This window comes from Cuculus canorus, chromosome 1 (assembly GCF_017976375.1).
Source record: "Cuculus canorus isolate bCucCan1 chromosome 1, bCucCan1.pri, whole genome shotgun sequence".
Taxonomy (NCBI): Eukaryota; Metazoa; Chordata; class Aves; order Cuculiformes; family Cuculidae; genus Cuculus; species Cuculus canorus.
Window position 1 is genome coordinate 143594075 of NC_071401.1, and position 19392 is coordinate 143613466.

Below are 19392 nucleotides of genomic sequence, written 5' to 3' on the forward strand. Positions count from 1 at the left end.
CTCCCTTCCCGATTCTATCATTCCCCAATGAATTCTTCCTTTCTGCAGGAGAAAAGGAGTTGGGGGCAGCAGTTGCCTTCCTCCAGCATGCTTTAACCATCCAAACGAACCAAGAAGCGAGGCTCAGGGTTTCTCTTGCATTTTCCTATCAGAGTGGGAAGGGTTAGTGCCCCAAGCCCCACAAATGCATGGTATACCCCTTCTCTCTGTACAAGGACAGTGTGAGTCCAGCCAGCCCATCAGGGCCAAGTGGATTATAATTGATTTGTACTTGGAGGATGGTGAGCTACAGTTGTTTAGCCACAATCCTGCACTGCCCAGGAAAAAAAAGGAGATCCTTTAGTGCCTGGGAAAGGAAGAAGGGATTCTGGAAATTAAAGAAAAATAAAATAAAAATACCTTCTCCAATCTCAGCTTTATGATAAGTCACCTCAAGAGGGGGTTTAAACAAAGGTCAAACAATATGCAACGGGACAAAATCAAAACTCCTTCAAAGTACATTAAAAACTAGGTGAAAAGAGAGGATGAATTATTTAGCAGATTCTACCAGGGGAGCAGCAGCAGCCGAGATGTGATTGTCAGAACATCTGACTGGTGTGTGAAAATCATTGCATTTCACCTGCCAAATGACCTTGGACAGAACTGGGAAATCCTGCCTATGAGAACTCAGGCTAGCTGATTGATGGTTGTCTCTTCCGGCTATGGATTCTGCAAAGCCCTAAATCTTCCTGTGGCTTCATTTTCTGAATCTATGAAATGCTTATAATTAAAATGGTAAATACAATGCATTTGATAGGTCAATCAGATTATATGGAGAAACTGCCAAACAAAAATTTTGGATAACGAAGTCCAGTTCTGCTCAAATACAAGCAGATAAGAAAAAAAACACTGAAGAGATCATCTATTTTGAACAGCATGCCATCAAACTAAAAAAGCAACCACATATTTTAGGTTTTATTTGCGTAATATTTAGTATTATGTATGGACATTACTATGCCCAAAATTCTCCCCCCTCCTTGACTGCATTTTCTGTGCTCTGGAAAGTTCGTATTTATTTCGTAGTATGGCTTGTGATTTAACTAAATGGGATTCTTGGGATTGTTTACTATTTCCACTTTTGATCACCCTGCCCTTTTCAATTATTTTTGTGGTAATTTTATCAGCTGTTTATTTTGGTAGATAATACTGGAGATCTACAAATATGAATAAGGAGAGGGGTGCACTGTGTGATCCACTAGTGGGAAGCTGAAACGAGAGGAATTCAGGACAAAAATGAGTTTTGAGTGTGAGAAACTTGTAATCAGAATAACTTTTCTCAGGTGCTGGCAGGCTTTTCGTCGCTTGATGCTTTCATACCATGATCAGACATTGTTTTACTAGACAGATTTAAAGAGAGGAGCGACAGGCTTGATGCAGAAAGCGATGCCAATGTGTTTGGGTTTGCTTTAGAGAGAAGAAAAGTAACAGTCTCTTTTCACTCTGGTGTCAAGTTTCAAGAGTTTTTAGATAAATTTTGTTAGGTTTAGTGAGGAAGAATGAAGGAGGAGTAAATTCAACAGCATCTGAGCTTTTCCCTCTCTGGAAAAGCAGCAGTCATTTCTCAAAACCTACACTTTGTTTTCCTCTTGAAATTTCCAGAAACCCCACTGCCTTCCTGCATGCACTTACACTTTATCTAGCCTTTATGTAAAGGAAAAACTTTCTGTGATGAGCTGATTTCCACCTGTCCCAGCCATGTCAAAAGCACAAGCAGTAGCAAGGACCTGCAGAGGACTCTCAGCTATGCAAATATCCCACCAACCATTCCCACCACAGCACCAGCCACCTGACCCTGTGCAGCACTGTGCCTGAATGCCCTGACATGCTCTGCGCAGCTAAATTCAGAGCATTACCCTCATCCACACTCTGCTTCTCATTGTCTCCTTCTCTCATCTGCATTACTTTTCAAATAACCTTCTCCATGTCCCTCCCATGTCCATGGAGCCTTGTTTGCCCCTGCAGAGATCCCATGGGTCCTGCTTCCCAATGAATGCAGCAGGAAAGGGAGGCAAGAGATGGAAATGCTCCACCCCAGCTCTTCAGTGGGCTCTCTGCTGTCCCTGTGGCTGGAGAGGGAGCCTGTTGGGGTCTGGCTCACAGTTTGCAATGGAGCAACTCTCACTACCAGGGTTGCGCTGAGGAGGAGGCTCTCAGGCTGGTGCAGGGAGGATGAGGGGGCGAGTGCTTCTTGCAGGGCTGTGACCTTCTGGGTTAATCATGGGCCTCCAAAGCCATGCTGGGGAAGGGGTCAGAGCCCCCAGATCCTCTCCAAATTCTGGGCCCTCCTACTCCAGCTCCATGACCAGCAAGAGCTGCTGCTCCCAGCAAGAGGAGAGGGTGACTGTGGGCCTGCCAAATATTATTTGTTCCCCTTATTTATTTTTTTCCCAGCAAGCCTTTAACTTGACCCCATGTGCTTAATGTAGAGCTGTTGCCGGCCCTCTGTGTCCCCTTTCTGAAGGCAAGCATGTTTGTTTTTGTTCTGGAGGGTGACCTGCTGTGCCTGTGCGTGGACGTGTGTGCCGGTGAGGCTGCCACAGGCACGCTGCGCTTGTTCCCATCATCTGCCCTCGCATCCTTGCCTGGGACCGGGTGCCCTCCAGTTCTGGCAAAGGATCTATGGAGGGTCTTTGAACCCAGGCACCACTGCCTGCCTTGTGTAGGAGGCAAAGGGCAGGTACAGCAGGGAGTGCTGGCAGCTCCCGCTGCATGCTGGAAGGGCTTGAGGCTGTTGTCCTTTCCTCCACCTTGCCTGAGAGAGGCATCCGTGTGGGGTGAACCACAGCTGTATTTACCTTGTGGGGCTTCCTCCTCCTCCTCCTCCTCCCACGCCTTTCACCAGCCCTGCTGGTGTGAGACCCCAGTGACTGGTTGGCTGTGGCTGCACAACCCTGCTGAGTCTGATGTCAGTGCTGACATAGCAGGAAGAAATAAAGCTGCCTTTCTGCCCGCCTGCAAGCAGTGGGGCAGGGAAGACCATAAAGCCCAGCTTCCCTGGGCAGCAAGAAGCATCCGTCAGAGCATCCCTTGCCCCTTCACATGGCCCTGGGGCAGGCAGCTGTGGTCTTTGGGATGAACTAGAAATCTGTTTGTTTTCTTGTGGTGTTTAAGAAACCCCAGCAGCAGGAGGGCTCCTTGTGCATAAAATGCCCCTGTGGGTCAGCCCTTGTCCCGAGGTGTGGGGGTTACATGAGGTCAGTGCTCATTGGCAAGGCATCGTGGGGGCTTTGAGTGCAGGCACAGGGAGGTTAACTGGGGAACAAATACTCCAACCCTGATTCCTAAGGAGCCTGAGGATGTTTTTTCCAAGCTGCTGGGGTTTCAGGCTGGGAACGTGATGTTTGGCTGTACGTAGGGAGGGTGTAAGAACCAGGAACACTTTATGGAAGTGTCAGTGGCTTGTTCCCTACCTCTTCTCTCCTGAGGCAAATGAGGATGAGGGAAAGCATTGGCCTAGGGTGTACAGTGTGGTGGTGAGCTCTTAGCAGCAGGGCCCCAGGGCAGCACAGCCCTGTGTTGTTGCAGTGCTGTAGGACCCACTGGGGCCAGTGGGTCATTCCTGAGTGAAGGGAAAAACAATAATGTGGAAATGGTGCTCTGGGTGTTTTGAGGTGAAATCTTAGGAATCAAGATCTCCCCTTTTATGGCTGGGCTGAAGCAATATGTTTGCAAGGTGCAGTGAGTGGCTGGTGGGTAGCAGCCACAAGCTGAGCCGTGAGCCATGATGCTGGGAGTGAAAGAAATGCTGGTTTAACTGCACATCAAGACTTTTGTTGTTTTTGCTCTCTGCTCTGCACTATGCCGAGCAGGAGCCTCCATGCAGTATGTACCCACTCCGTGCTGTATTGTCTCTGCTTGCTGATGAGGACAGTTTGGTGCTTCTCAGCAGGGCACCTGTATTTGATGTATGACGCACACTGGGGTTCAATAACATTTTGCTCTAAAATGGTCTTTACTATTATCCATGAGTGCTTTGAGATCTTCCTAAGGAGGGATCTGTTTCAGTACAGGGGGCTATTAAATTCCAGTACATGTAATAAAGCGAATATTGCTGAGAAAATTAAAGGGTGAAGGAATATGTCCTCTTACAGGCCATAACCATCTCGGATAACTGCAGCCCAAGTGTGAAGGTTTTAGCTAAAAGCAGAGAGTAGGAGGATATTACAAACTAGAGTAAACAACATGTTCAAGGAAATTGAATCATGAATTAAATATACTGGATGGCTTAGAAAGCTGTAGACAACAATCAAATCAAAATACCCATGATGCCAATGTGCCAGTGAAATCTGAACAGGATAAACTTTAACAGTCTCTTTGGGACCAGTGGCCAGAGAACAGCAGCATGCTTTTATCTGCAGAGGAAAGAGAGCCCTGCCTGACCCCAGTGAGCCCCTTTAGTTAGAGTGAAAATATTAAAATAATGAGAGGGCTGTTGATCACCAGGACAGGAAGGAAAGGGAAGTCTTGGAAGGGCTGAAGAAAACATTTCTCTGAGTCACTGCAGGGAAAGTCACTGCACAGGCAGCAGGTAGGTGAGGGTAGATTTGAGTTGCTGTCTCCTGAAGTGGGTGGTCCATGGAGTCCCTGGGAGCCCACAGGGCCAGCTGGGCAGCGGTGCTTCTCATGAGGGGCTTGAAGAGGAGGCTGGACCACAGGCAGGCTGAAGTCTTTTCCAACCCCAGTGACCCTGCGGTTCTGAGACTGCCACTGCTCAGCTCCATCACTAGTGGGTCAATAATACCCATGGCATCAGTCTTGCTGCAGTCCATTGGCCCTGGGCTGCATCAAAAAGAGTGTGACCAGCAGGCTGAAGGAGGAGATTCTCCCCCTCTACTCTACCCTTGTGAGACCTCACCTGGAGTCCTGCATTCAGTTCTGGAGTCCTCAGCACAGGAAGGACTCAGCTATGTTAAAGCAAGCCCAGAGGAGGCCACAAAGATATTGGAGGGCTGGAGCACCTCCCATACAAAGACAGGCTGAGAGAGATAGGCCTTTTTAGCCTGGAGAAGAGCAGGCTCTGGGGAGACCTTAGAGCTGCCTTCTAGTTCTTAAAGGGGGCCTACAGGAAAGCTGTGGAGGGACTCTTTATCCCAGAGTGCAGGGATAGCGTGAGGGATAATGGTTTTAAACTGAAAGAGAGGAGATTTAAATAAGATATTAAGATGAAATTGTTTACTGTGAGGATGGTGAGGCACTGGAACAGGTTGCCCAGAGAAGCTTTGGATGCCACATCCCTGGAGGTGTTCAGATTGGATGAGGCTTTGAGCAACCTGATCCAGTGGAAGAGGAGTTCGAACTGGATGATCTTTAAGGTCCCTTCCAACCCAAACCATTTAATGATATGATTCTTTGATATGATACCCAAGCAATTTGGGAACTGCCAGGGGGCTGGGAAGGATGCAAAAAAGGCTTGGTCTTTGCCCCAAGAGCTGCAGTAACCTTTTAAAATGAGAAATAAAGTGTGTGCAGCCTGACCTTGTGCTCACAGTCATGCTAAGTGGGATAATAATCACTGCAAGTCAAGCTTAGATTTATTTACATTGTTTCGGCCACAGGCTGCCTTGCTTCCAATAAGGCAGGTTTTATACTCCCCCAAGGCTTATCTTTGGGGCTTGTCTCCCACACAATCCAATGTGCACCCTATGGGTGCCGAGTTGGGAAAAGTAGAGAGCAGAATGGGGAGCTCACAGACCCTGTGCTGACCTGTGGTACACAGTCAAGGTTATAAATGGATTTTAGAAATGAGCCACTGTGTAAGCCACATAGCTAATGAAGCTTGGTGTCCTGATATTTGGCTTCTACTATGTATGGTAAAGCACTACTTCTTTTTCTGCCTCAGGGATATTTCTCGTGTCTCTTGCTTGTGTGATTTATCTGATATTTGACACTGGTTGACTCCCTCTCACCGTAGCTTTCTGCTACATGCTGAGTTCCTGTCTTTTTTGCTCTTCCCTGGCTGTTGTGAAATTCATAGGTAATTGAAATTCTTGAGGTTTCTACCAACTGTTAAGTCTGGTTGAAACTTGTTACCTGGGTGCAATGTTGTGGCAAGCATGGGGTAGGAAATTTGGTGGCCGTAGACTTGTTATTTTGACAAACTGAACCACAACGGCTCCAAAATCTGTTAGAGGGTGTGATTCAAGCCCAAATTTGATGAAAAACCAGAGCTCTAGCTATGAACAGCAAAATAAAAAGCAAACCTAGCAAAACATTTCACCCTGATCTATGCAAAGACGCTTAAATTATTGATGAAACGCTGTCAGCGGGTCTAACTCACCTTGCTGTGCCTAAAAAGCAGCTGAAAAGAGAGAGCTGTATCTTTACTGCCCACAAGCACTCTGATGCTTTAGGAATCAATTATAAAAAGGGCTTTGATTTCTTTCTAATCTTTCTGAAATGAAAAAAAGGACTTACATTCTACTGTCTAAATCCACCTCTCCATGCAGCTCTGCCAAAAAGAGTAAAATACATCAAGGTCACTTACTTTTTCAATGTCCCAGTGCCTCTAACTAACTATTCCATTCCCACCCCATTGTCTGTTCCTTCCCATTCTACAAATCACAGATTTGCTCTGACTCCCTGTGAAACTGGTGAACAGGATTTCCATAGACTAAAAAGAAGGTGGTGGGGCTGCGTATTAGTTACTTTGCAGGACAGTGAGGGAGAGCGGTTTCATCAAAGCTAGCCCTAGCAACGCTTTGCTTTCTCTCCCTGCTCACTGCACTGCCTAGTCTTGCAGCAGTAGGCAGGGAGAGGATTTGTTCTGTGCAGCTGTCCCTTGAGCTAGAACCTGAATTTCCTCCAGGAAACCACAGCTGATGGGATCATAACAACCCTTCATAAGGTCCATCGGCCTAGGAAGGAGAAGAAGTAAATATGAAACAGAATCTCTTGCCACATGGTTGCTCTTTGGCCAGTATGGAAGAGGAAAGGCAGAACCATGCACTGATGAGTGTGGCCTGAGCAACGGGAGTCGCTAGGCAGATGCTGACCATTGCTTCAGGACAGGAGGTCTTCAGAGTCATTAAAATCTCTGTGGTGCTTTCCATTGACTTCTATTTTTCTCAGAGGGCGTCCCGGGGCAAAGCTGGTATACGTCCGAGGGCTCACCAGAACTGCTTCTCTGGGGAAGGAGGGTATAGCCAAATGGAGACTTCTCATGAAAGTTATCCCATTGGTACTTTTCTTCTGCTTTTCTTTCCTGACTAGCTTATCTTTTGTCTCTAGAATGTGGCTGCTCTGCAGCATTTGTTGAATGATTGTGTTATCTTTGTTTAATAAACCCTTTAGGAAGAAAGATTTTAGGAAACAGTGTTTAATAAATAATCTTTGTCATCACTTCATTCCTCACTGCTGCTGCTTGCTTTTGCTGTTCTTTGCAATGATGGTGGTTGCGTTGGTGACTGCACACATCTAGGCTTTCAAGATCAACTCTGGCATTGACAAATGTCAGTGTTGGAGCACTGGGACATATTATTGACAGTAAGAGTGAAACTGAGCTCTACAGCACCTCGTGGGACTAGCAGCATTCTTGTGTTTTCTTTTAGGAGCTGTCTTCTGCAAACAACTCTGTTTATTTCTAGTACTCCTTTCCTCCCCAGCTAATTTTCTTCTAAGTTTTAGGGCCTTTAAATTACATCTTAGAGAGAAGGACAACCTCCAGAAGCTGTATGTACCTGTGCCAGCTAGTGGGAGACGAGGCTTGTCCAAATCCAGTCTCCCTCCTGTGCTCGCAGAGGGCTTCTTCAGCTCTCATGGAAAATATTCCTTTGGTCTCCCATTGCTAGGAGGCTCTGGAGAGTCACAGGGTTCTGCAGATTTGTCGAAGGATAAAAGAGATGATGATGATATGTACTGTGGGTTTGCAAGGCTCCTAGTGCATCACTTCCCTTTGGCACTCTTAGCTCACCCTGGGTGCCTGAGCACTGTAATTCCTGGTACTATATAACTTGCACCTAGAAAAGGTGTGTCTAGATGCTGAGTTTTGCTGACTTCTTGATCGTTTGCCTTTCTTCTGGTTATGGCAGCCCCTGGGACTCTGCCTTTTTGCACCTGTGCAGTTTCTGAGCGCTGTGCTGGCCTTGTTTCCTCACCTGTGTTTGCATCTCCCTTGCAGGTCTGGATGGATGCAGGCACTCAAATCTTCTTTTCGTATGCAATTTGTCTGGGATGCCTGACAGCTCTGGGCAGCTATAACAAATACCATAACAACTGCTACAGGTAACTGGAGCACGGTTCTGCTGCCTAAAGCCTTCCTCTCCCTGAACATCAGTGCACATAGGCTGGTGAACTGCTGGAGGCTAGTGGCCTTTTGAAGTATTCTGTTTTCTGTTTCTACTCAAGGCATTTGACAACTCTTTCCAGGTTTTATCTCCTCAAATCCAGCTCTCTGTGCCTTGTTCCCAAGGGAAATTTCTGTCTCTGCCATGGATGATGAATCCCTGTTCCACACCAGCTGAAACCCAGCAAAGTCAGATCTCCTTCATTAGCTTTGTGAACCCAGCCCACACTTCAACCTCCCCTATTACATGGGTGCGTGAGTAGCCATGGAGGAAGCAGAGCTGCAAGATTTAATAAAGGCTGTAGACTAGAGTCCTTTCCCCTTATGGTTTATCCTTCCTAGATTCATTTGGACCTATATTCTTGCATAGCTGTCAATGCTCTGGGCTCCTATGTGGTATTTGTGTTCTACATATAAGCTTGTAGACATGACTTCTATTTCATGTATACTCTTCCCGTGCTGGACTGCCCTGAACAGAGATAGGCCAAGTTGCCAAGTAGAATCAGGCTGTCAAGTTGAAGTGATCAGGTGAAAATTAACTAATTTTGCTGTAAATTAATCCATCATCTGAAAGCTGCATCCCCAGAGGTGTAAGACTAGTGTGAGTGGAAGAGACCACCTCTAGGTAAAACTACCTACCTCCCTTCACACTCTTTCTCTGCTGATCGTGTTGGTCCTGGCACTGGATTCTCCCTACATGTTTTAAATTGTCATTTTTGCCATGGAGGGTCCAGGCACACCACTGGCTACATGGTCCTTTCTTGGCATCTTTGTCTATCTTCACCTGAGGAGAAGTTCACTCTTGCTGTTGGGATGCTTCTCTAACAGCAGCTGGGCTGTGACTCCAATTTCTTTTCATGTCACTTCTTCTAGATGCGATTTTGAGATTTAAAGCTGTAGGAAAAGAAGAGATAATGGATTTGTCTCTGGCCTGCTGCATGTCCTTGGGTGTTAGCCCTTTACATCTCCAGTCGAGATATGTAGTATGGAAAGGATGACAGGGGTTGCTTAGCAGGGAGGTTGTAAAGAGCTTCTGTAACTGTAGCTGGGAGATGCTACAGGAAGGTGAGAGATGTCTGTTTGCACACAGACCATTTATACTGTTTGGCTTCGCCAGGGAAATTATACATCGTTTTGGTGTGAAACCTTTGACCAGCCTGTTTCCAGGCATGGACCCAGTTTTAATGAGTTGATCCTGTGCTCTGCAGCCTTGGTTTGAGTAGGAAGACAGAACCAGGCCTCATCAGGGCAGAAGTACACCAGGGTGGGGACCCACTCACTTATCCCGGGCCAGATGTATCCTTCGGTGGCCTGCAAGAGAGAAAAGGATGCAGGCAGGAAGAACCAATTTTCATATGGCAGCAGTCCAAAATGGCCCCAAACAGCAAAGACCATTTTTTTTGTTTTCTGGGACAGTAAGGTATATCATCAGGACTCCCTGGTTCCCTTTTGGGTGAAAATTTGGAGAGACCTCTTTTCTCTGGCCATTCCTCATATGTTACCTTCCACCATAGCACCCCTTTCCACCTGAGAAGCTCTGAGAAGGAACTATTTTGAAATAAATGGGAATCTGTATAAAATGACTGAGCATATAACTTGAGTGGAGAGCAGGTGGTTTATTGCAACCAAAGTAACAAACTTCTGGCATGGGCTTCCCACTGGGTTAGCTGAGCTTGGTTGAGAGTGACCCTCCTTATCAGCCAGGAGATTTGAGGGGATTCACTCTGCAGACCTCTTTCAGTCTCCCTTGCATTAGAAATCAAGTGCAAGGTCAGAGCAATGCTGTCAGGCACTCTGGAGTCCTTGACAGTGCAAAGAGCTGTTCTTTGGAAGGATTAATCTGAATTTGTATGGTGTAGGGGCTCTACGTAAATTGTACTTTCTCTCTAGAAATGGTTGAGACCGTAATAGATCTAGTTAATGTGCAGGGAGGAGCATAAATGTCCCCAAATGCTAGATGCCTAAAGACTGATATAGAAAATCACACTGGATTTGCAGGGTAGCATTTAATAAAGTCAGAGTGGGCCATGGAATGCCAGAAGGGGTATGTTCAGTTTGGTTCAGAATATCTCAGAAAGATGCTGCAAATGTTATTATTGTCCCCAGGGTTGCAGTCACAAGAGGACTAGGGAGAGTGGAGCGTGAAAAGGAATTGGATAGATAAGAGATGTTTAGTTTAAAGAGTAGATGGATGAGAATGAGATGAAAGAGAGACAAAAGGGAATAGATCAGAGAAGATAAATTGGAAGGCCCTGCTCATCATCTTCTCATAAAGTGGGGACTAGGAAGTATCTAGAGTTGCTGAGAACAAAGAAGATTATAACTGGTCTGAGAAATCTATTAAGGAAAAAAAACATGCCCCCTTCTCAGACAAATAATCACTGGTATTCTCTGCTACAGGAGAGACCGGGACAGAGAGAGAAAAAAAAGAAAAAAGTCAGGCATTTAGATGTGTAGTGAGACTGTCTCATGAGTGAGGAGCTTAGGTGAGGAATGCAGCTTTATGCTGTCCTTGGAGAGGGCTTTCCCTGGGGGAGATCCTGCTGTGTTGCTCACCCTGAGGCAGCCTTCTACAGCTCCTGGTGCTGAGCTGAGCTGTGGTGATGCTGGGAGAGAGACTTTGCTGTGAGCACAGTGGCTGGGCCAGGAGAATGGGTGCTGACCCAGGGGGCTTCCATGGGGTGTGGGTAATATCTAGACGCTCACCTGGCTGATGCTGTGCCCTCTCCTCCCAGGGACTGTGTGGCCCTCTGCTTCCTCAATAGTGGCACCAGCTTTGTGGCCGGCTTTGCCATCTTTTCCATCCTGGGCTTCATGGCGAAGGAGCAGGGTGTGCCCATCGCCGAGGTGGCTGAGTCAGGTGAGCGGGGCTGCGGTGGGACAGGACCACAGGGGTGCTACTCGTCAAGGTGATCATGCCCATGGGATACCCACCCTGGGACAAATGAAAGTGCAGCTGCAGTTTCCCATCCTGGTGCACAACTCTGCTTACTGCATCCAAAAAATGCACACTCATGAAATATTAAGATGCAATTGCCATAGCTTGAGGTCAATATAAGCTGCCTGTAAGAGATACAGCCAGCATGAGGCAGCTGCTGTCTCTTGGTGAAGAAGCGAGGTGCCTGCATGCCATATATCCAGGCTTGGGCTGTGCTTGCACGACATCAGAAGCTTTCCCTGGCTCCCAGCCCTTGTGATGACGGTGCAGCTGGAGCTTGCTCTGGGTTTCATATCCAGCACTGGTATAACTGGTGCAAGAGGCTGTGTGGCTGCGGGCTGTCCTTCGGCCAGGTGGCTGCCTCAGGCAGGTCTGCACCAGCTCTGCCATGCTGCTGCTATGTTACTGCCTGCTCTGAAAGCCCTTCTTCCTGCAGGGCCTGGCCTGGCATTCATCGCCTACCCGCGGGCTGTGGTCATGCTGCCCTTCTCCCCACTCTGGGCGTGCTTCTTCTTCCTGATGGTTGTTTTGCTGGGACTGGACAGCCAGGTAAAGGCACAGGCGCAAGGTGATTCTCTGCCACGCAAAACCCACCATCCCTTTGGGACAGGCTTGAACTTGGCTGAATGGGGGCAGCGGGACTGGGGAATCAGTCAGGATGGGGTGACAGAGGACGGATCTCTGCTCTTTGCAGTTTGTCTGTGTGGAGAGCCTTGTCACAGCTCTTGTGGACATGTACCCCACCATCTTCCGCAAGAAGAACCGTCGGGAGACCCTCATCCTGCTGGTTTCGATCCTCTCCTATCTGGTCGGGTTGGTGATGCTCACAGAGGTATTTTGGGTGCAGACCCACCTGTATGGTGCCTGCTGGATCTGAATGCCCCCCTTGCAGAAGGGGTTCTAGTGGGTGGTGGGGTCTGTGCTGGGGCTAAGAGCTTGCTGGTAAGGCCCATCCCACTACATAGTGCCTGGGGGAAACTGCCCTTCCCTCCTTGTGGCATTTCCATTTTCCCTTCCAGCCCTCACCCTTTGTGCCAGTCACAGTCCTGACACTTCTCCTGCCAAGACTGATAACTGGAGCTCTGGACAGCCCATATTCTGGTTATAGATTTGTCTTTACACAAGCCAAACCTTTAGAGCTGTAGCCTGTTGCATGATGATGGGAGTGTTTTTTTTCCTTCTCTTTCTTCCTGCATGGAGCTACATGAACATTTGACGTAAAGAAACTTGGTGGCTTGAGTGTGCCCCGTATCTGTTACACTGATTTTATGTATATTCCCCTTGCTGTGATTAATTGCCCGGGAGTCAAATTGTTCTGGTTTAAAACTTTAACTTCTCTTAGCAATCTGTGAAGGGATTGATGCTGCCATGATGCTCTTTCCATCTTCTGTTTTCACTTGGGCACAACTTTGAAAAAGTTGCCTTTCGTGTTCACCTGCAGCTTTGTGCCTGAACTTACCTGCCAGCCCATTTTGTAGACAGCCTTGCAGGCCTGGGCAGTGAAGGTGCCAGGCTGCCAGCCTCTGGACCCACAGCCACAGGCGCCTGCAAAACCACATGTACAGCTACTCCTCTCTCCAGATTAGGAGGCTAAAGTAAAATCAGATGCATTGTGTCTCTTAAGGGGGTTACCACCCACACTTCCAGATACAAGAGTTTCTTTGATTTTGCCTTCTAAAATATCCCCACTGTCTCTAGCAATCACTTGCCCTCCCCTGTCCTGCTTTGGAATTAAAGGTTTCAGAGATTCCTGAGAGCAGGTCGGCTGCATGTCTCTATCAGGCCTTGAGCACAAGGGACGTGGCCTTTGCTGTTGGCTGAAATCCTGCTCCAGAGAGAGGAAGGTGCCTCTAGCTCTGGGGAACATGTGGAGTTTGTTTCCTGCTCTTTGCTGGAACTCTGCCTGTGCCTGATTTCTCTCCCCTTTTCCTCCCCACCTCACCTTGCTGCCCACTTGGCCCTTCCCAGGGTGGGATGTATGTCTTCCAGCTCTTTGATTACTATGCTGCCAGTGGCATGTGCCTGCTCTTTGTGGCCATCTTCGAGACTCTCTGCATCGCCTGGGTCTACGGTGAGTATGAACCACAAGGGATGCCCAGCTCTGGTCACTAAGGCTCTTGCTTGGTCATCCTCAAAATGCTGATCTGTAGCTCATCTTGACAATTGCTTCGCAGTGCAAGGCAGACCTCTAAACACTTGCTTTGGTGCCAGTAGACTCAGCTGGCAGTGGCTTCCTCACAGCAATGCTCTGGGAGATCTGCTTGGCTTGGCAGATATCCTCAGCATGTTCCAATGTACCCCTGCTTTGGAGGCTCTCCTTCCCTGGAGACCTAGAGCTGGCTGGGAAGTCTTTTCACTACCTGTGTATAGAGGAGGCTGAGACCCTCAAACATTTTTGAGAGCCCTCTCTCAGCACTGACATTCAAAAGGGATGGGTAAAACCTGGATTCAGGTCCCAGTATGGGAAATGCTGAGGAGCTGGCCCTGTTAACCCATTGGGCTGTTCTGATGCAAGAGGATGTAAATACCGGACAAAAACTGAAGCTGGCCACATTCCTGTTGAGCTCCTCAGCAGGGCTGTCAGACAGACTGAGGTTACTGCCTTGTCTTCTGAGGACAGCCGAAACAGTGTTTATGCAGGACCATGGACATGCAGACCCTGCTGCCCTCCGTACCTGGCAGCAGTGAGGCATCCTTCCCTTCTTCTGCAGGTGCCGAGCGTTTCTACGATAACGTTGAAGATATGATTGGCTATCGGCCATGGCCTGTAATCAAATACTGCTGGCTTTTCATCACCCCCGCGGTTTGCATGGTGAGGGCCCACAGGAAAAGGAGAAAAGGGGAGGAAGATGGGCAGAGATGGGTGTCTTTGAGAAACAGATACCTACGTATAGGGGGTTATGTGGCCTGTACTATGGAAGCATGTTGTTCTGTGTGTTTGTGGCTTTGAGGGGCAAGTGTGGGGCTAAACAATGAGGAGAGGGGCCCGGCCCAGCAGTGACAGAGTGACCAGTGACAGAGGTGTCTGCTTGTGGGGTGAGCTCCTTGCTGCTTTGCCCAGTGCTGCGTGTGAGGGCTGTTCCAATAAAGTTTGCTTGACTGGTGTCTCCTCTGTTGCTGTCCTGGGGAAATCTTTGTTACCATGAGACTCTGTGCAGGTGTGGACTCACCTGGAAGACCTCTCTTAGCTAATAGTGTTGATTTTCTTATTATTTTTCTCTTGCTTTCTTCCACCTTGGCAGGCAACCTTCCTGTTTTCTCTGATCAAATACACTCCGCTGACCTACAACAAGAAGTACGTGTACCCATGGTGGGGAGACACCCTGGGCTGGCTGTTGGCCCTCTCCTCCATGGTGTGCATCCCTCTTTGGATTGTCTACAAACTCTCCACCATCAAAGGCTCCCTCAGAGAGGTAAGGCTGGTGCTCCGGCATCAAGGCATGGGCGGTACTTCTGTGTTGAAGTCCAGCCTTGCAGGGCGTTCATTTGTGTCTTTCAGATTAATTAGCAAGGAAGCCTTGAATAAATTGATTGAATGAGTCCATTGCTATAACAGACTTGTTTTTTTGAAATTCTGCCTGGCAGGAGGACTACTCCAAGTGGGCTGTTGCCTCTTCAGTCCCTTCGTTTATTGCTTCTGTCTCATTTGAAGCCCTGTTAGGAAAAAGTTCTTTAGATGGAGAGGATAAAGATGATCACCTGTGTCTTGAGCCAGTGTGGAGGCTGCCATTTACTGAGGCTTGAGGATTTGCTCTGAAAAAGCTCCAGATCCCATCAGTGTTGTGGGCAGCTGAGTTCCCCAGTCTATGCTGAGGACATAGGGATGGAGTGGAAGGGGTCACCAGGAGTCTGGAATTTCCATCACAGCCTCAGTGCCCAAGGCCTGCCCAGAACTGCTGTGACCCACTGCTGGCTGCTCTGGGTGTGCACTGGGAGGGCAGGGAGCGGTCAAACAAGACCTTGCTCCAGACAGGCATCTCATCCCTGCCATGGCTCATGGTTTTTGGGGGAGGTTTCACAAACAGTCCTGAACCCCCAGGATCCCACCCATTCTCTGCCTCCTGCAAGTGCGCAAGAATGTGTTGTGAAGCAATGGACGCCTGACTCACAGACAGGGAGGAGCGGTCACAGCTGCAGGAGCATGTCAAGGGCCACACTGCATGATGTAGGGGGTGGCCCCTTACACACTTGTTGTACCAGTTAAAGCCAAGACTGTGTGCACAGGCTCCCCCTTTGCAATCTGTGCTGATACAGGGGATGGTACTTGGGCACCAACATTTCTTTGGACTGCTTTCTAGCCCTGGCCTAGAGCAAACAGAGGACAGAGTTTCTTACCATGTCTCTCATGTGCTCAGTGCTTGTCCTGGGTCAGGTGATTCAAAGATGAGTTCATCCCCTCAGTTTCTGAAGTGCTAACTGTCCTTATTAGGGACATCTCTGGCATTTAGGAACAAGTCTTGCCTGGCTGGCTGTATGATGCCTATGACTGAAAGGGGAGGGCTCAGGTCACCTTTTGTCCTTGCAGCTGTGTTCAATGCCTACCTTTGCCTTCCAGAGGCTCCGCCAACTCACCTGTCCACTTGAGGACTTGCATTCCAGGCTGGGCACAGGACAGCCCCTTCCCACCAGGGCTGGCCTACTGATGATGACAGAGCTTGAATCTCATTGCTAGGACCAGCGTCGCTTTCCCTCCCTCTCCACAGGACAGTTTCTACGCAGCCTTTACCACCTGTTGGATAACACAAAGATTCGTCACTCGTCAAGGATAGTGGGATTTCTGGGCTGAGCTCCCTTCTCTGGAAGATCTGAAGAGATGAGGAAGAGGCTGCCCTAGAAATTGTCTGTGTGGAGGTAGCAATGCACCTTAATCCTCTCCTTGGAGAGGGCTCTGAAGGGACAGATCAAACACCAGTGTTCCTGAGCATCCCCAGCCTTCTGGTGGGCAGAAATGAAGGACTGATCCTGGAGTGGAGACTGTGAAAGTCTCAGAGGTGTGGCTCTGGTGTGGACTTTGAAAGCTTCTCCATTCATTCCATTAAACCCTTGTTTTCCTTCTCTAGATCTGCTCTGTCTCAGTTTTGTCTCACCAGTGTCTCTTACACGTTGGGTGGTATGTGTGTTAGCGGAGCTATGCTGGGCGTTCAAGGCCTGGTTCTCTGTTGCACTGGCACAATCAGTGTGGGAAGGACCCAGAGAAGAGGAAGCTTAGTTAGAGTAGGTAGGAGAATGGGGAACACCAGTTTGGAGGTCCCTGTAACTGATAGGTCTGGGTTACCTAGGTGAAGCGCAGAGTGCAAAGCCATCTTCTGCTGGAGCCATTGCCAGCTCCCAGCCAAAATAGTTGTCTGGCTGATGAATCATAGAATCATAGAATCACTATGTTGGAAAAGACCTTTGAGATCATCAAGTCCAACCATACCTGTTCACTACTAAACCATAATCCCTATGCACTTAATCTACCCATCTTTTAAATACCTCCAGGGATGAGGACTCGGCCGTCTCTCTGGGCAGCCTCTGCCGGTGCCTGATGACCCTTTTGTCCTAGTGTCCAATCTGTCCCCTGGCACACCTTGAGGCTATTCCTTCTCGCCCTATGACCTGGGAGAAGAGACCAACACCCACCTTGCTACACCCTGCATTCAGATAGTTGCAAACAATGATAAGGTCTCTCCTCAGCCTCCTTTTCTCCAGGCTGAACAACCTCAGATCTCTCAGTCACTCCTCATAAACTTGTTCTCCAGCCCCTTCACCAGCTTCACAAGAGTCACTGAGCTATTCCTGGGGTCTGAGAGGAGCGCATGGGTTCGCGTTTTCTTTGTGCAAGTGAAGGATCATAGGAAACTCTCCTTTGTCTCTTCAGGTTTTTCTTTTTCTTTTTCTTTTTCTTTTTCTTTTTCTTTTTCTTTTTCTTTTTCTTTTTCTTTTTCTTTTTCTTTTTCTTTTTCTTTTTTCTTTTTTCTTTTTTCTTTTTCTTCTTTTTCTTTTTTCTTTTTTTTTTCTTTTTTTCTTTTTCTTTTTCTCTCTCTCTCTCTTTTTTTTTTTTTTTCCTTCTGCTGACTGCCCTCCGGGTGCTCTAAAGCCACTTATTTGTTTTTTCCTGCCTATGGAAGAAGGGCTGTCTGACTGTATCGGGATCCGCATGTTAACAAACAGGGCCCCTCGTTTCCAGGCTGTTTGGGTGGGTAAAAAAAAAAAAAAAAAAGAAAATTAAAATCATAAAAGCTTGTGGTTGAAGTGCTGTAGCCACAGCATCCGAGGAGGGCAGCCAGAGGACACATCCCTGCAGGAAGCTGGATGCCTCCCAGGAAACCTAGAGGAAGCTGAAGCCCGGGCAGAGCCGAGCGAGCAGCCAGAGGCTTCCCGAAGCGCACACGGAGCCCGGCGGCCACCGCCTTGCGAGAAGAGGCAAATGAAAGCAACCCACGCCGCTAGCCACAAGGTGGCCCCAGGAGCTCAGCTACGGCCGCAGCGGGCGGGTCGGGAGTGCTGTGTCCAGTTCTGGAATCCTCAACAATAAAAGGATATGGAACTGTTGGAACGGGTCCAGAGAAGGGCTACAAAGATGATCAGAGGGCTGGAGAACCTCCCATACGAGGACAGGCTGAGAGAGTTGGGGTTGTTCAGCCTGGAGAAGAGAAGGCTCTGAGGAGATCGTATAGCGACCTTCCAGTACCTGAAGGGGCTACAGGAAGGCTGGGGAGGGGCTGTTCACAGAGGCTCGTGGTGATAGGACGAGGAGCAATGGGTATAAACTGGAGAGGGGCAGATTTAGACTAGACATAAGGAGGAAATTCTTCACGATGAGGGTGGTGGCACTGGCACAGGTTGCCCAGGGAAGTTATGGATTCCCCATCCCTGAAGGTGTTCCAGGCCAGGTTGGATGGGACTTTGAGCAGCCTGATCTGGTGGGAGGTGTCTCTGCCCATGGCAGGGGGGTTGGAACTGGATGATCTTTAAGGTCTCTTCCACCTCAAACCATTCTATGATTCCTCCAGGTCACGATCCTGCTGGTTTCCCCTAGTTGCCTGTTGACATTTTCGCAGCAGACAGCAGCTGCTCGCAGAGAATGGTGACCCCAGTGGTGGCAAACACCAGCTTAGGTCCCTGAGGACCCATAGGCAAGTTGTTTGTTGGCTTGATTTTCTTGGGCTTGTTTTTTTCCAGTTTAGTGTTGTTGGAGCCTGGTGACCTGAGATGGGAGGGAGACAGGTCAATGCTGGAAAGGGGTCGGGATCTTTCCCTCACAAATTGGTGAGTGCCCAGTACTTGAGGGCATTGGTGCTGGGACGGTTTCTGAGAGTACCGATATTACCTGCAGGAGGGAGAGCCCACTGATTTGTCATCCTCTGGGGCTTCATTGACTTGGTTCCAGAGCAGCTGTGGAAACCTCATCTCATTTCGAGCCTGTTTCCCCAGCCTATTTTCCATGGGGACTCTGAGGCAGATGGGTTTGTTTGCTAGGCCGTACATGCAACCATGGGGGAAACCTCTGTGGAGAGCCCTGCACCTCCCCTCTCAGAATCTCTTTTCCTAGGTTTCTGCACACCTTCCTCCTTGCCTCTGGATGCTGAAGGCATAGGGTTAGGGTAAAGGCTGAACTGGCTGTTACAGTTTTCCTGAGCAGCCTCAAAGTCTCGGAGCTCCAGATTCTCCAGTTGCCACAGTGCTTCATGGTGCTCATGTGTGAGCTGGGGGCAAGGAAGAAGCTTAGAAACCCAAGGAAAGCCACATTTGGAAGAGATGCACAGTGATGGAGGATGGAGCCTTTCAGCTGCCCTGACACTTGGATACAGTACTGGCTGGTAGAAATTACTCCTAGAAATTAGTGAATGAAGTTCAATACAGAAGGGGGTTTTTTTTTGTTGACTTTTTGCGTGAATCATACTAGAAGCTCCAGCCAGCTACAGTTATTTTTACTCATGTAATTCTAATCTTAAACAGAATTATGCTTTCATTTTTCAGTAACATCTATTAGAGGTTAGGCTCACTGGGAAGATATTTTAACCCTAATAGAAAGTAGTAATTGTCCACATCTATCCTTAAAATACGTCTAATGTAGAAAGTCTGCTCAGCTGCATGTAAACAAAGCTGGAGTCTGCTTAAACTTTGTGACTTGCTTTGTTTCAAAATAGTC

At 48.3% G+C, this 19392-nt stretch overlaps 1 protein-coding gene across 6 annotated transcripts in view; it reads left to right on the forward strand.

Annotated features, from left to right (window-relative positions):
- SLC6A13 (solute carrier family 6 member 13) overlaps positions 1 to 16317 on the forward strand; it is a 36511-nt gene extending 20194 nt beyond the window's left edge. For 5 of the 6 annotated variants that reach the window (XM_054077050.1, XM_054077059.1, XM_054077082.1 and 2 more), the window contains 8 exons: positions 8156 to 8259; positions 11056 to 11180; positions 11695 to 11807; positions 11953 to 12090; positions 13227 to 13329; positions 13970 to 14070; positions 14501 to 14671; positions 15814 to 16317. In XM_054077050.1, the coding sequence (XP_053933025.1) occupies positions 8156 to 8259; positions 11056 to 11180; positions 11695 to 11807; positions 11953 to 12090; positions 13227 to 13329; positions 13970 to 14070; positions 14501 to 14671; positions 15814 to 15930 (972 nt within the window). In that variant the 3' untranslated portion in view covers positions 15931 to 16317. The remainder of the gene's footprint in view (positions 1 to 8155; positions 8260 to 11055; positions 11181 to 11694; positions 11808 to 11952; positions 12091 to 13226; positions 13330 to 13969; positions 14071 to 14500; positions 14672 to 15813) is intronic. The other variant, XM_054077075.1, reaches the window with a different exon arrangement.
- Positions 16318 to 19392: the final 3075 nt, after the last annotated feature.